The sequence below is a fragment of the Spinacia oleracea genome, chromosome 5 (genome assembly GCF_020520425.1).
Source record: "Spinacia oleracea cultivar Varoflay chromosome 5, BTI_SOV_V1, whole genome shotgun sequence".
In the NCBI taxonomy this organism is placed as follows: domain Eukaryota; kingdom Viridiplantae; phylum Streptophyta; class Magnoliopsida; order Caryophyllales; family Amaranthaceae; genus Spinacia; species Spinacia oleracea.
Window position 1 is genome coordinate 65,396,549 of NC_079491.1, and position 17,012 is coordinate 65,413,560.

At 37.4% G+C, this 17,012-nt stretch overlaps 3 protein-coding genes across 5 annotated transcripts; all 3 read left to right on the forward strand.

The window, feature by feature from the left end:
* The first annotated feature begins 5,838 nt into the window (after positions 1-5,838).
* LOC110799680 (uncharacterized) lies at positions 5,839-14,993 on the forward strand. Its single transcript, XM_056828376.1, has 7 exons — positions 5,839-6,048; positions 6,679-6,721; positions 6,831-7,454; positions 7,553-7,645; positions 8,545-8,682; positions 8,776-8,919; positions 14,815-14,993. The coding sequence occupies exons 2-7, from the start codon at positions 6,680-6,682 to the stop codon at positions 14,836-14,838; spliced, it is 1,065 nt and encodes a 354-aa protein (XP_056684354.1). The 5' UTR covers positions 5,839-6,048; position 6,679; the 3' UTR covers positions 14,839-14,993.
* Positions 9,288-13,386, forward strand: LOC110801068 (quinone-oxidoreductase homolog, chloroplastic-like). 3 transcript variants are annotated; one of them, XR_002536825.2, is made up of 4 exons: positions 9,288-9,524; positions 9,612-9,685; positions 10,819-10,960; positions 11,105-11,301. XR_002536825.2 is itself a non-coding variant. In XM_056828378.1 (4 exons), exons 2-4 carry the CDS (start codon positions 9,620-9,622, stop codon positions 13,141-13,143), a joined length of 240 nt encoding a protein of 79 aa, XP_056684356.1. In that variant the 5' UTR covers positions 9,294-9,524; positions 9,602-9,619; the 3' UTR covers positions 13,144-13,386. The 3 variants fall into 3 exon arrangements, 2 of the variants coding, with proteins under 2 accessions (XP_056684356.1, XP_056684355.1); XM_056828378.1 differs by lacking the exon at positions 11,105-11,301 and adding an exon at positions 13,112-13,386 and having other exon boundaries at positions 9,294-9,524; positions 9,602-9,685; XM_056828377.1 differs by lacking the exon at positions 11,105-11,301 and adding an exon at positions 13,112-13,386 and having other exon boundaries at positions 9,297-9,524.
* Positions 14,861-16,496, forward strand: LOC110779637 (uncharacterized). The gene is made up of 6 exons (XM_021984123.2): positions 14,861-14,998; positions 15,101-15,193; positions 15,487-15,618; positions 15,705-15,829; positions 15,905-15,977; positions 16,063-16,496. The coding sequence occupies exons 1-6, from the start codon at positions 14,861-14,863 to the stop codon at positions 16,174-16,176; spliced, it is 675 nt and encodes a 224-aa protein (XP_021839815.2). The 3' UTR covers positions 16,177-16,496.
* Positions 16,497-17,012: the final 516 nt, after the last annotated feature.

The following is a 17,012-nucleotide window of genomic DNA, read 5'->3' on the forward strand; positions in this document are numbered from 1 at the left end:
AAAGTCATAGCTAGGCTTCGAATTTGAGAATTCTGGGTTCGGCAGAAAAATACTCTTTTTGTCAAAATTTTAGAATGCCTTTTACATGCGGAATTGACACAAAAATCACTCAATTCGGATGAGTAATGAAGAAACTGCCGAAAAACTGCGTACATATAATTAAATAAACGCAATTTGCAATTAATTAACAATTACGAAAATTAATCACCCCTTTTAATTCTTGCAAATTTGTAATATTTAACCATGTTCATGCAATTTAGATTATGAAAATAATAAGGGGCTCGTGATACCACTGTTAGGTTATGATACATATGACATTACATAGATCATGCGGAAACAACCATTAACCCAGGACAACATATTATTTACACATAATCATATAGCATAATTTAGATGCATACTCTTTGTTGCGTGCCCTCCCTAGCTGCGCCCGAACCGAACAAGAACAAGTCTTTTAGGACTCCAAGTGTCGTCCCTCCGTAGATAGTCCACAGCACGTCCGGATCTGCCTTAAGATTGACCAACTAGAATCGCCCTTAAGGTACTAGAAAATTTCGGCACTTTATGAGCAAGATGTGTTTTAATTTTCTCTCAAAAAACTCACTTTTGAATACTTTGAAACTTATGTATAAATTATGACCCCTAGGCCTTTATTTATAGAGTTATGGAAAAGGAATCGTAATCCTAGTAGGATGCGAATTAATTGGAATTAGAATCCTACATGAATTCTATTTAATTAATTTATCCAATTAGGAATAGAAATTTAATCATACACTGACTCTTGTAGATTCAGGAATCACGCATGAGCAAAAACTCACACACACACGGTAGCCACAAGGGCTGCCCATGCGCGTGCGAGCAGCAGCCCGCGCAGCACGGCCCACGCAGCCGTGGCCCTTGGCGCGCGCTGGGCCTGCCTTGCGGTAGGCCTGGGCGCTGCCTTGGCTGGGCTTGTGGCGCGCATGCTTGCTGGGCGATGGCCCCGGCTTCGTGCTGGGCCTTCGTCCGGCAAGCCTCGTCCGATGCTAATTCGTACGATACGCTTCCGATTAAATTTCCATTTCCGGAATCTATTTCCGATACGAACAATATTTAATATTTCCGATTCCGGAATTAATTTCCGTTTCGAACAAATATTTAATATTTCCGTTTCCGGAATTATTTTCTGATTCCGGCAATATTTCCGATTCTGACAATATTTCCGTTTCCGGCAATATTTCCGATTCTGGTAATATTTCCTTTTCCAATAATATTTTCCGATACGTACCATGTTTCCGTTTCCGGCAACATCTACGACTTGGATAATATTCATATTTCCGATACGATCCATATTTCCGTTTCCGGCAATATCATCGTTTCCGGAGTATTCATTTCTTGCCTGTGACGATCTTAGCTCCCACTGAAACCAAGATCCGTCGGTTCCGAATATTCATAGATGGAGTATTTAATGCCATTAAATACTTGATCCGTTTACGTACTATTTGTGTGACCCTACGGGTTCAGTCAAGAGTAAGCTGTGGATTAATATCATTAATTCCACTTGAACTGAAGCGGCCTCTAGCTAGGCATTCAGCTCACTTGATCTCACTGAATTATTAACTTGTTAATTAATACTGAACCGCATTTATTAGACTTAACATAGAATGCATACTTGGACCAAGGGCATTATTTCCTTCACCAACAACAGTCCAACACTTCTCCCTAGTGTGTCCAATTCTCCTACAAGCTGAACAATTCTCATTAGTGCCTTTGTTGTACATAGCCAGTGGTTCTGACTCCTCTTTCACAGGTTTAAGAATCTCTCTTTGAGACTCTTCTTGTTGCAATGCACTGCAAGCAGAATCTACAGATGGTAAGTGACTCATCATTAGAAGGTTGCTTCTCAAACCTCCATATGCATCATCTACGCCATTCATAAACTGAAATAGTCTCTGCTCCTCTTGTTGTTGATGGAGTGCATTTATGAATGCATTTACTTCAGTGGTCATAGAAGTATTTGGTGGGTATGTCTGAAGAGACTCAAGTTCCTCCCACAGTCCTCTCAAATCTGTATAATAGTCTGTAATTGGTTTCCCTTGTTGCTTCATCTCATATATCTGCTTATTCAGTTTATACTTCCTTGAACCATTTGTAACTGAGTACCTTTGGTCAAGTTGTTTCCATATTTGAGCAGCATTTGTGCTAAACATCACAGGCTTTTTTATGCTTTCAGTTACATTACCAATGATCCATGAGATCACCATGTTATTACATGTGTCCCAATGTTCTTGTTTCACTGCATCAGAGGGGTCTCTCTTAACTAAACCAGTCAAAAAACCTAGCTTTCTTTTAGCAGCTAAACTGATTTCAAAAGATCTCTTCCAGGATCTGTAGTTAGAGGCTCCCTGAAGTTTTTCTACCACTACTGAAGTACTACCATCAGAAGGGTGCAAGTATAAAGGACTAGTTGTTTCTATGGTTGTCATATTTCTATTGTTGGATCTAGACCTGGGCATGAACTCAACTTACACAGCACTGCACCAGTATATATATGTGTAATAAAGCTTGAAACTTTAACAATCAAACTACTCTAATCATGGATTCTACTAACACTGATTGAAGCATACAAATTTTGGGAAAGCATTGGGACAGTACAAACCTGAACCTAGTAGCTCTGATACCATGAAAACATTGCTGCATAAAGCTCTAAGACAGAAGTGAAATGTAGCTGCTCCAATCAAGTGTTTCATTCATTTCGGCTTACCCTAAAATGAGGAAAGCAAGGCTTTATATACAGCCCTAGGAGTTTACACCAACCAGTAGGAAGAGGACAGATAGCATGCTAAGCCAATCAACCTAGAGAAGCACACCATGTGATCCTAAGAATCAGTCACATGATGCAACAGAAATGATTGACAAAAATAGTAAAAACGGCTAGCAGTACATGGTCTTCACATGACCTTTACTTAACATTTTAGTACACTTGATTAGGCTTCATATGGCCTTGCTTCAATAGAAGAATATGTAAATTACACAACAACATACATAAAAGCCTAGTTGAGTTGGAGATGAAAATCAGCGACTTTTTTCCAGGATTTAAGTGTCTTATCTTCATCAGTTAAGTAGAGTACAAGACGATCAATCGTAAAGCTCAAACTAGCAATGCTGTCATCTAACATAGCAACTTTCTCTTCAGCTTTCTTTTTCTCTTCATCTCTTAAGTCCGCGTACATAAGGCTCATGTGTGGTTTGTATGCTGCATGTTAAATATACACGGTTGCAATTGCAAATGACATGAATTAAGTACCGGAAAGTAATTTATACTTGAAACCATCAATCCTATTAATTTTGTAAGCAAATAAATTTGGTTATTTTTTGACCTTTTCCTTGTAGACCGAGTAGCCAATGTTGGGCTTTCAATTTTAGTCTGGTACGATAAAAAAAAAATTAATAAGTTTTTTTTGACACGACCTTAAAAACTAAACACAACACAAAATTGTTGTTGATAGATAATTATATACTCCTATGCTGGTTCGCAATTCCTATTAATTTTTCAATTCAAAGAGATATTTAGATGTAAATCATTGATCGCTGCAACTACAACAAATAATTTATATCGTCCTTTTTCCAAAATGATACTTCCCCGTCCCAGAATAGTCGTTATAGTTACCTTTGTACAAAGTTTTAGGTGATAAGTGGTTGTTTGGTTATCAATTGTTATTTTATTGAAAAAGTAGATGTGATAGGAGTTGATGGAGTATTTTTTAATTGAATGAGAGAAGGGGTGGGGACAAACAAAATTTAGTGGGAAGAGAGAGACAATATAATAATTGTGGGATCATTCCTTGTTTAGAAGTATAACAACTAATATGAGACGGACGAAAAAGGAATGTGTAACAACTAATCTGGAATGGAGTATTATATTCTAGAAATGTGTACAAGAGAGACTGCATACTTGCATAGTACAGCATATTCTTAGCCATCGTAATTTTTTAATTGATTGATTATATTTGTCACGTAGTATATGTTAGAATCAGATTCTTGTTTAATTAATGGATTGGCTGGTTTACTATTAAAAAAATAGAGTAATATTAAAGTATAGTCCTTGGATTGAGTAATACGGAGTATTCTAGAAGGCATTACGTACATGTCTCAAGTCTTCATATATTATTCCGTTTTAAAGCTTATATGTACTACGAGTCCAGATTGACACATATAACAAATTAACAGTAGTTGCACAACTCAAATTGAAGTTTACCTCCTAAACTGTAGATTAGATGGAACGAAAATCCAAACAAGTTAATTTTCATTTCAAATCATGTTACAACCGTTAGTTCGCCAAAATAAGCGAATTATCAAAATAATTACATGTTTTCCATTTGGTAGGGTCACTACAAGAAATTGTACTATTAACGACGGGAAATTCCGTCGCGAAAGGCCAGTAATCATTCATTAAGGACGGGATTTCCTGTCGCGAATCCGTCATAAAATGGGGCCGTCGTTAATAGAAATCTCGTCGTAAAAGACATTTGCGACGGTTATTCCCATCATTGTTTGGTTGTTAGCCCCGTCGCAAAAAGCTTTTGCGACAGAATTTTTGACCCTTCGTAATTAAGTTGTCGTTTAAGATACAAATTCTTGTAGTGGGTGTAAAATAATTTTTGTGGAAAATAATTTACGATGGAAAATATAATTCCATAATTAATTTTCCGTTGTTTGGTTCCATCTAAGAAAATTGATGGAACGAAACGAAAAGTAAATAGGTAGTGAGAGGAATGTACAAGAGAGATAAGGAAAATAAAGGGAGAACCATTTTCCCTTCAAAATGAAAGGGAAATTATTTTCCATCATTGGGAACGCAATTTTACTCTTTAGAAAAATTATTTTACCCTTCTTTATATACCAAGCAACGTAAAATTAAAAATAGGGAAAAATAATTTTCCATGAAAATATTTTACGCTCAACAAAGCCTAAATAAAACCAACATCCATGAACATAGGACACGTGTAAAAACTAAACGGTGGGAGTATGGAGCTAAAGTTTTCGAGATACAAAGTACAAGAGCTTCTTTTCTCCCACGTGATCACAAGATGCAATCACATGAATACGAAACAATCTTGGATGTAGCATGAGTAAGGTATAAATCGTAAAATCGGTTGTGCATAGAAATTAACCGATTACGCAGATAAATTGCAAAAATTTTGATATGTCATAGGTGAATGAAGTACTCCCTCCGTTTCGGAATACTTGACCCGGTTTGACCGGCACAGGGTTTAAGATACTTGAATTGACTTATTTAATTTAATAGGTAGTAGTTGATAGTGGGGTATTATTTTAATGTAGTTAGTGGGAAATGTGTTAAGATGTGGGGTTGGGAGAGAGTAGGGGTTGAATTTTTAATTATTTTTTGTATGGAGTAGGGGGTAGGTGGGTTAATAGGGGTAGAGTGAGAAATAATATAATATTGTTAGAATATTTCCATTTTTAGAAACAGGTCAAGTATTAAGGGACGGCCCGATAAGGAAAACAGGTCAAGTATTCCGGGACGGAGGGAGTAATGAACTTAGGTGCGGTGCGGTGAGGTTGTCTAAATCGATACTGGGTATACCATAACAATGGTATACTAGGGACATGTTGGTAATTTTAAGTGGAGTAAAGGTGGGTGGCCCACCATTAATTACAACTTCAGATATTTTCAACTTCTCTCTCTAAAAATCTGTTCCAAAATTTGAATTTCAAATTTATTTTTTAAATTCAGTTTTTCTTTTATTTCTATTTTATAATTTACTGATTATTAATTTAATGTAATGTAACAAAATCAGGTGGGTTTCATTTTTACAGTTTCTTTCCAAAATACGGTTCTTTCGTCTTCTTCCTCCTTGCGTGCTCTCCCGCTCAATTGTTCTCCCTCCAAATTCTCCGGCAAGAACTTCCCAAATTGTCAGTCTCTCGTTAGAAGGTTAGCCACTTCGTGACCGGTTTCCAATTCATACCTTCCAAAAAGGGTGTTTGCCAGGGCGATTATAATCGGTGATATTTGTTAACTAACGAACTGCTCAACTTTTCCAGGTGAAGTTAATTTTTTTCTGTATGAATTGATGTTTAGTTCTTGTTTTGGTAATATTTTATGTTTTCACAGTTTTTTGGGGCTGATTTGATTTTTAGGGTTTCACCATTTTGTTTGACAATTGTGTTGCTGATGAATTGAAAGTGAATTTTTTTCACAATTATGTTCTAATTACTTGAAGTAGCTCTTGTTATGGAAATTTAAGTGTGTATATTTAATTTAGTGATGAAGTAGCTATTTTTATGGGCTTTTCATATTTTGGGGTTAATTAGTGGTTAATTTGTGGTTATTATGCGAATTTTATACTGTGATGTTTGTTGTTGAATTACTTTCCTAGTCGAATTAAGTAATTTGATAAGCCTTCGTTTAGGTAAAGTTAAACTGGTATGAAGGGTGCTTGATTAATGTTTAATTCGTGTGATGGCATGCTTTTAAAACTACCTTTGTTTGTTTTATTGTTGTTTGGTACTTGATCTGGTACCAAATGGAAAATATTACATACTTTGGTACATTTAGGTAAAGGATATATGATTTGGTAGTTTCTTTGGTACCAAACCTAAATTACCAATGTGTTTGGTACTGTTATATCGAAGGTATGCATGGTATAATGATTGGTAAAATTGTATTTGTAGGATGGTTATCAAGGGACAAAGTGGTAGCAGCAGCAAACCTAGGGTGAGTGTCACTGCTCATTTTATGAGTGTATCGTATTTGCTGATAATTGATAGTATGTATATTGTTATACGTTTATTAACAAGATATGTATTTCAATATTGTTTTTAAGGAAAAACGCGTGGAAGTTGCTCGGAATAGTAAGCTAAAGGGCAAAGACCCTGTCGTCGATGAAGAAATGGAAGAAGATGAGGAAGGGCGATCGCTGTCTGGGGATGACAGTGAAGAATCTGTTTTTGACGGGGATGCATATGAAGATGTTGAAGATGATGAATATGAGGATGAGATATATGAGGACGAAGAATTCGAGGATGAATTATGCCAGAGAACAGTGAAACGTGCGCCAAAGAAAAGGCAATCTGCTAAAAGCAGGAGGGTTATTTCATACGATGAAGTAGAGGAGGAAGAAGATATAGAAGACGAAGACGGTGAATATATGGATGGTGGGTATGAAGATGAAGGAGAGGATGTTGTTGTTCGCGTTCAGAAAAGAGGGAAGAGTTGGAAGGAGGTCGGGCAGAATGCTTTGAAGAAGAAGGCACATCTACAGATGATGCGGAAGAGGCGTAGAGAGGATTATGATGATGTTGACGAGGGAAGGAGACCTGTGAAGAAGACGGTACTTCCTGCGATGAAGCAGATGGGTAGGAAGTTTGATGAAACAGGGGTAGCAAAAGGAAAGCCCCCTGCAAAACAGAAGGCAATCAGAGGGAATAACAGGAGGATGTTTGTGCGGGTATTTAATTTTGAAATTTATTCATTGTTTTTAAGGATTTTTATGGTATAATAATGTTTTTTCTACGTAGTTGATGCTAATGTTTTTTTCATATTTAGGTACCGATTCCCAAACATCCTCTGTCTAGGGGTGAGTATGCGAAGTTTCCCGGCGTGGTAGTTGCTACTCAGCGGGCTAATTGTGGCCGGAAGGTACTATTGATCCTTTATTTAAAGATGAATTGTGTATTTTGATTAGGTTTTGTCAGTTAATTTATTTTTACTTAAACTATTATGTGTAGCAACCAAGCGTTATCTGTCGCACGGATGCATTTTCTAAGATTATTGCTGCTTTTGATGAGTCAAGGAGAAGTTGCGTTAGGAAAATGGGTTTCGGGGGGATGTTGGATTTGAAAATATCCAAGCTACCTAGGCAGCTGTGCTACTGGCTGATGTCCCGGTTGGATGGGGGTAACAGTTACCTTGTTGGAGGGGACGGCCATGTGTTGCCGATAACTGCTTCCCATTGGGAATATGTATTCGGATTCCAGAACAGCGGTCTTCCGGTGCCAGTGAAGGAGTCTGATCTTCCTCCAGGCACCCTTAAAGCGATGGCCCTCAAGTATGGTGAAAAGAATACATCAACCTCAAAGAGCACAATAATCATAGCCAAATCTGTAAAGGAATTGGTAGGGCCGGTTGACGGTGAAGGAAAGATAAAGCCCCTGGCTAATCAGCGTGATAGGGCCTCGTTCATGGAAAATTTCATGATTGTGTTGCTGGGGCAGATTTTATGTCCTTCTACCGATGGGGGTAACATGTCTTTAAAATTGCTAGGTGCAGTTTCCGTGGCAAAGAATGCATCACTGTACAATTGGTGTGAGTTTTGTCACACATGGCTTTTAGACTACGGAGACGCCTGTCAGCGGAAGATAGACCATCAGGGGTATGCCGCTGGGACTGGTGGTTGTGTGTTGTTTTTACTGGTGCGTCTATCTTACTGAAATATTTAATGTATTAAATTATTTAAAAGGTTAATACTGTTATTGTTGTGGTGTTAGTATCCTGTCTTCTATTACAGTGCCTTATCTGAAAGTGGATTTGTTTTACAGATTTTCTACCTAGACCATTTATGCAGGCATCCTGTGAGATGGGATGAGTTTCCCAGGATCAAAGTCTGGACACAGGAGGAAGTGGATGAGGCCAAGAATCGGGATAGGAAAGCGAGTGAAGATTATGGAAGGATTACGGTGGGTAACTGGTTGTTAGTTGGTCGTATTTGTCATATTAAATTTTGTATTATCTAATCTGACTGAAATCTATTCCTTTTATAATCTTTCCAGACTGTTGATGTTGTGTACGGGGATCCTCATCCCCTTTACGGCAGGGAGGATAGACGGTCTCCCGCAGTAGAGGTTGCTGAGATGGTAGCACAGATGACTTCTTCAGAATGGAGACGAACCCTAGCTCAGGAGGTCACAGAGATGGTATGGGAAGTTAAACGATTTCCTCAATTTTATGTTGATGTTAGTGATTAATAGCCAAAAATGTTTTAGGGTTTCAAATAGTACTCATAAATGTCTTTAGGTGTACCATATGAATGATATTGATGTTGTTTGGTACTCTTTGTAGTGGGATAATTTTCAAATACTGACACTACTACAGAAATATGCTTTTATAGCGTTTTTTTAATAGCGCTTTTACCCATTTTGCTTTTAAAGATATCAAATAATGTATTTAATAGTGCTTTTAAGATAAACGCTATCATATGTACATTCTATTATAGTGATTTCAAATAAAACGCTTTTAAACGTTTAAGAAAAAAAAATAAAAAAATAAAATAACCGTCTATGAGAAAATTAAAGGACGGCTTATTCATGTCTCTCACGGAGATTGCTCTACGCCTCCTAACCTCACCTCCTCGCATCTCCATCTCTCTCCTCCTTAAACCAGCCCCTCTCTCCTCCTCTGCCGTCATTGATCTTGTAGCGTCTATGGAAACGGTGTCGCGACGGTGGCATTGTGGGCGATAGATGTCGGTGCTTGTGGCTCTGTAATTCCAAGATTAGGGTTTCTATTTTGGTTTATTCGGGTATGAGCTTCTTCAATTTTCTCTCATCATGTTTTTAATTTGGGTTCTTTTGCATAGTTCACTAGTTTAAATGTTAGGTATCATCAGACAAGCAAATGGTTGCCAAATTAATGAATGCGATTCGGTATTCTCGCTATGGCGGTGGAACTACTGCTTTAAAGGTTGTTTTTTTCCTCCCTCATTTCAGTTCCTTATTGTTAATAATTTTCAATTTAGTTCACTTTGTATGATTTTGGACTTGGGTTTTTTCAATTTTATGATTTTATAACTGGGAAATTGAGGGATGGGGATGATATTTGGGGAAATCAGAAATTTGTACTTAATTAGAATGGTGAGTGGTATGTTAACTTGGTACAATATATTTATTATTATAATTTTTATGTTCAACGGAATTGAAAATTTGAAATATTGCATCAGTTTAGAGAAACAACTGATTAGAATTTCAAATGTGTGTTGTATTTCTTGTATAGAAGAATGATATAAAGGCTTGAAGAACACTGTATATTTCACAATGATGTTGTTAGGTGCATTTTACACTTGTTTATTCTGATCTTTTTGGGACAAAATTGAAATGTGGGTGGTTATGATTCAGTACTAGTATCTCTCGACTGGTTAGAGGTTACTATGTAGGTTTTTATATTCTTGGTTATCTGTTGTTTTGGCATCTCCGTTCTTGTTTTAAAGATTTTGATATGGAATACATTTGGTGATTATTGTTGATCAACATAATCCTTATTTATTGGTGTGTCGTGGGATATCTTTAAGACTTTTTGGTTCAAAGGAAACCCTCATGAATTAGCAAAAGAGGGAGGAGCTACAAAAGTTGGATCATAGGAACCAAAGTAAAGTAGCTCGATAGAGATAAGTAAAACAATGAATGGTTTTCGTTAAAGGTTTTAGGCTTATTAATTAATCAGATAAACAGGTTTTAGCGTAAGAACTTGGTGTTATGCATAAAAGCAGTTCTGGGGTTAAACCTAAGTTATCCCGGGGGAGTTCATCCTCTGAACTTGGTGTATTTCGTATATTATTTAGATATGCATCAACATGGAACATTTCAATTCTTCTTCTTTGCTGTTTTATGTGTTTTCCTTTGAAGCTTAGCTCTGGTTGTCCAGATATTGATATTGTACTTATTGAGGTTAGTTTTGTGAACAATTAGGAAACGAAGCCATCTGCTTTACTCTTAAACCTCTTCTCATAATCAATTGATTCAGCATTGTATATAAATTTTTGGTAACTGGATTTATGTAATTGTGTAGTCTTCTAACGAGAGTTGTTGTCTATGTTTCAGCGTGTTAAGATTGATGTTCCTGATCCAAAGGCCGATGAGGTTTTGCTAAAGGTTGAGGTTGTATCTTTAAACGCATTTGATTGGAAGATACAAAAGGGCGTATCTCGTCCCATATTACCCAGAAAGTTCCCTTATGTACCAGGTTTGTCATACTGCATTTTTTCTCAATTTACCCAATTTCCTTGAGGCTTAACTTCATGCTGTTAGGATTGCATACTGCTACAGCAGTTTGAATGTCATCTTCTTTTTAAATTTGCAAAGCTTGATGTTGCAATGCATATTGCAGTTTTCTGAGCATGAGGTTCGGTATGGATGGAAGGCATCCCATCTCCTTTCTTCATCTGATACATTACTTGATAATATAACTGCAGTTCTTGTATATATCTTGAAATATTAAGTTGTTTTGTTCTTCAACCTTCCCCTTTTCCTTTGAGAAACCTGTGGATGGGGTACTTATTATTTTAGTGGCGTCCTTTTCAAGAAGTTATTATTGTACTAAAGGTATATTATTTTAGTGGCGTCAGCTATACTAAAGATCATATACATAATTGTCCATGCTTTTAGTAGAAGCAGTCTTTAATTGCATCGTTTTCTGACAAATCTCATCCTTTAACTAGATCATTTAAGTATAGAAGTAGTTTAGTGGTCTGAAAATTTTGGAGTCTGGTGTTCCCGTGATGACTGTCCTGCTTATACTTCTACTGCTGTTGACTGTCCTGCTTCTTGTCCTGCAACTCTGTTTGTTGATCGAGCTTCATAAATCAGACTAGTTCCTGTAAGTTATATATAGGAATGCATCAGATAGGAGAGAGTAGCATAGGCAGACTGTGACTGAGTACTCAAGATCTAAATCTGATATAGTAATCTGATTTAGTAATCTGGCCATACTAAATCTGATTTCTAACCATATAATCTGACCATATAATCTGATCAGTTAGTTACACATAATCTGATTAGTTAGTTACACATAATCTGGTTGGTATGAGAAGTATGTATAGAAAAGGCAGACATCATATGGACTAACAATGATAGACAACCCCCTAATGAATGACCTGTAAATTGAAATTTTGCATCTTCTCCATGGGAATCTATATGGTTTTGGATTTCTGGCATTAATTGCTCGTATATTTCCTTTGCTGCTTCATAAATCCCTCGATGAACAGCTACATGTTTTTCATGTGTTTGTTGCTAGTGTTTAGAAAGGTTTTACAAGCTAGCACCTCTAAATAAATCTCAAAATTAAGAGTTGAACTAGATCGAATAGGTTGCTTTTACCTCGAATTTTTCTGGCTCATAAAAAAGGTTTGTTTGCCAAGAAGCCATTGACTCAGACTCCTGCAATAGTGCAGTAAGTTTAAACAAATAAGGTCATGTTTTAAGAGAAAATACTAGGCTTACTCTTTTGTCGAGGAACTTTACCAGATCCTTGGTTTCTGAGCTTCTGCTTACCCCAAAATATACAGCAGAATCGTACAATAATAGCCAAGACAACCAAGATAATGGTTTTAAACAGCAAGAATAGAACTATGGCTCTTTCGTTTCCTAGACAAAGAAAGAATTAGTATCTCAAATAGTCCTAAACTGTAATCAGTTTGCAGTCGATCTAAACAGAAGGAAAATACATCTCATTTACCTGTATAAACATTGATGCTCTTAGGCCTTAACTCGGAGCAACTAAATGCAAGTTTCAGATCTGCAACCACAAACATAAACTACTTAGTATGCTAGATGTATGAAATTTATAGGCTTTAAAAGAATTAAGTGTCTCAGAGATGATTTACTGTTGCTTCTGCATGGAAGTGGGTTTCCAATCTATGCATCACATTTTAGAATTGCAAATCTGTCAATTGGACCATTCTAGTAAGAAGCGATACAATATGGAAATTATTTAAAGATTTTCAGAAGATTTGTCCCAAAGTTCTGAGATGTATCAAATTATTTAGCATTCAAATTCATAAAATTTCAGCTATAAAGAATCAGGCGAATGGAAAGGGTTATACACATATCAGTTTCAAGCCATTAAGTAAGAGAGCGACTTTAAGAACCTTACTTGCTGCAGCGATAAAAGTGAGATTATCTCCTCGTCTAGATTAAACTTGTATAGGTCACTTTGAGATAGGTTTAATACAAATTCACCTAATACAACCAACCTGTGTTAAGTGATAATCTATTCCTATAATGTAGAGTTTAGGTATTTTTTCCATATATGGCACTTATTGTTTATTGTAATACTAATTCTTACGGGTTTTTTCCCATCTATGTATGAATATCTTATACCCCCATTGTTTCGCAGTACTTTTCAGATTGTCAGTTTCCAAGTTATGACAAGGAGCAGATTGACGAAGTAAGAACTGAGTGGGTGCGCCATGTTGTTCAACAATTGTATAATCGCTAGGTTACGTTGAATGAACCAACAAACATACAACTTTATTAATTAATGTATTTTGCGTAGTTTAATGTTTAGAATTTTACTTGTGATCTATGTAATCGGTTTTATTAGGGTCCTATTGCAAAAATTCTTTCCATTGAGGTTTGGAAATTAATATTCAACTATTCACTACTCTTCAATATATGGTTTTATTTTGTGGAAAAAAATGAAATGCTTTTCAGGTAGGCAGCGATATTATAAATAAAAAAACTAAAAAAAACTTTAATAGCGTTTCATAACATCCGCTATTAGAAAATAATTTGAAAAATGGCGCCAAATCTTCAATAGCGTTTCTTTAATAGCGTTTATAATGTGCTATGAAAGAAACATTTGAATTATCCTAGATATTACATATGACAGCGCTTTTGAAAAGCGCTATTAAAGGTACCTTTTACTTTTAATAGCGAAGCCATCAACAGCGCTTCAAGAAGCGTTGTTAAAAGCATTATTAAGCGCTAATAAAAGCAATTTATGTCGTAGTGTGAGTGTTAGTGTTAAACAGGCATATATGTTTAACTAGTAAAAAATAGTACTCACCAAGGTCTGGAGGAGTCATTTCTGTGTGCATGAATTACTTTACATTTTTTTCTGTTTAGGTTATGGGGCAGCTTGCTCCATTATTGCAAGATCGCCGGGGCGTATCCCGTGAAAGAGGAATGAGGTCATATCATGCTACCGATCATTTGACGATAGATGTTGATGGTGTGGCTATGCCGTTGGACCAGTCTGTGAATAAGGTGCTTACAGAGTTGGATGCCGATGACGATTCCGATGTGGAGTTGCAACCGTCTGATGGGGGACGTGTATTTGTGGGCCCTCATGTGAGTGTGCCAGTTATGAATCCCCTAGACCCGGTCAGCCACGGTGATGTACCTTTGGTCCACACTGCTGATGATGTTGGTGTAGTAGCAACTGACCCAGAAACAAGCAAGCACCCGGTCGACCAGACACAACAGCACGTACAGGTTCAAGCTGGTGACGGGCCACTTCCAGATGGAATGTCATCGGAGAAGGTGGGACAGCTGGGTGTAGTTGAAGACAAAGAGGATGGTGAAGACAATGGTGAGGAGAATGTTGAGGAGCCGGAAGAGCAGGATGGTGGCGTCAAGGATGGGGGGCCGAATAATAGGGATGATGACGATGATGAGGGACCGGCTAATGGTCCTGTGCAAGGAATGGTTGCAGCATCGCCCTTGGAGAACATCGCTCAAGAGAACCCCTCTGAAGATAAGAACAGTGAAGAGAACACCAGTCAAGATAACCCCACTGAAGGGAACACCACTGATGAGAATCTCCAAACTGATGACCAAGAAGGACCACGGGAGAAATTGATCCTAAGGATTCCGAGAACAAACCCAAAAACACGCTATCGGCAGACGCGAGTACGAATGACAAAACTTGAGAGTGACGTAGTAGCTTATGTGGAGTCATACAATCCTAAAGGGAAAGAGCAGTACGTTCTACAACTTTTACTCATGTAACACTTAAGTACGTTGTATACACTAATGTACGTTGTACATTTATGTAATGATAATCACTTGTATCATATCTGTATTTTATGTTTGCAGGGGGGCCATGCTTATCGAGTGTGATGGTAATGATGCAAATCGGATGATGTGCTACTCGGTTGTGCGTCCTAGGGAGTACGTGCATTCCCAGTACGTTCGGGCCGTTGCAAACATATACAACAGGGAATGGGCTCTGGAATACCCAACGAATTCTCGCAGAATCATGCTGGACTCCTCATTTGCGGTATGTTCTCCTAATATTATGTTCTCCTAATATTCACCATTAATGAAATCAATAAAGTAAGCGTACGAGGTTGCTTAGTTATTTTGTTAATGTGCTTTACAGTATCAAAAATTAAAGACGAGGGAAACATATGCTGGTCTGCTGAAGAAGTGGTCCACCCCTCTCCAGAAGATTGTGTCAGCTGATATATCTGTGGTAAGTCTAATTAGTCTTTTTACTCCATGTTTATATGTCTGATTATATGCCAACAACATGTGTCTGACTATTTTCGGACTAATAACTGAGTGATGAGGCCGTATTTTAAGGATTTGGAAATAAGTTCCTACATGCCTTTTACGTTGAATGATTGCTCTCTATTTGGTCAGTTCGGGATCTGTCTTCTTTTTGAGGAACGTCCTTGTACAATTTGTTATTTTAGTTTTTGGTGTATTAATTGTCCGCGACACACAGGTATGCGATTTGTAAGAATTTGTAATTATCATGTCCAGGTCTATGTTCCAGTTGTGGACAACGGACATTGGTGGTGTGTTGCTTTTGCACTGAAAGACCAGAAGATATGGTTCATTGACAGCATGTATACTAATCCTGCTTCCGAGCATTCTGGGGATGTTAAAAAATTGGTATCTTAACCTGGTTTGGTGGGAGTTTAAGAACATTGACTTCACTCAGTTTATTGTACTAACATAATACGGTCTCCTCATTCCAGATAGCAGCTGTGGAGTACGTTCTACATTGGAGGGACACGCAGTATAATGCAGCTCTTGTTTGGAAGTTGAAGCAAATGCATACTTGGCCCTTGGACTCCATTAGCTTCCCTGACTACAACGACAAGTACTGTTTATGCTACCTTTTCATCGTCGAGTAACCACCTTAAGTCTTACTGATATGTTTTGTTTGGCTTTGTAGTCATGCGTGTGGAATAGTAATGCTTATGGCTATCCAGGAAAGTGCAAGGGCATTTACAAAGACGATGCAAGTGGTAAGTCCTCTACTGTTGTAACTGTAAGTGCTATACCCCCACATTATAAACTTACAGTTGTCTTTTCAAACTTGTTTTGGGACAGGGGGACATCAATGTAGCTCGGAGGGCACTGTTTTTGTCTCACTTGAATTCAGATTTCAACTCCTGCCGCCCGCTTCTTCCCCAAATCGTTGCAACCCACTGCCCAGTTCGTTGATGTTTGGTCGTGCTTCTTCTGCTAACGTTTAGGGTTTTTAACAGAGAAAACAATTGCACACTTATCTGGTCAAATTTTGAAATGTGATTAACGCGTGAACTAAATCATAGTTGTTGTCTTTTGATACTCACATTATTTCTAGGAGATGGGATTCATTGCTTGCAGGTATGTTTTGCAAGTTTTGTGGTATGCTTTGTATCGTGCATTAAAGATTTACAATACGAGTTTGGTACGTGTTGTGATACCTAATAGGTTGTTTGGTACCGTTATTAGAAAAGTTTGGGTACAATCTACGAGTTTGGTACAGCGCCTGAGCTTTGTTCCGGCTTTGCATGGTACCAAGCATAAATTTAGTACCAAACAAGATCAGATATGTACCACACGAACATTAGTAATTGTTGCTACAAAAGTTGGATGATTAAGAGTTAGACAAAACAGTACGCAAACACGGTGACCTCAGTAATCAAAATTTGCGGTGTTTATGAATTTAGTGAATAACTACTTTTCATTTCAGCAGTGTTTATTGTTATAAAGGATAAAAAGGTTATATCAAGTCCTGAGTCAGGTCCGACCCGTTCGACAGGCTGGTTAATTCGGTATCAAGTTCGGTAGTTGGGTTTTTATTGTGGTTAATTCGCGTTAATTTGAATTTGAAAGTTGAAAAATGTGATCTTGTGTATTGTTTGTAGAGTAATCTGGAATCAACACATAAACATAGGTTTAAACAAACCAAATCACACTTTTACATTCACACTAACCAAATCAAAGGAATTATTAGGCTGAAGGAGGATGTCAAACACACAGGATAATTAAAAAAATAACTAAAGCAATACATT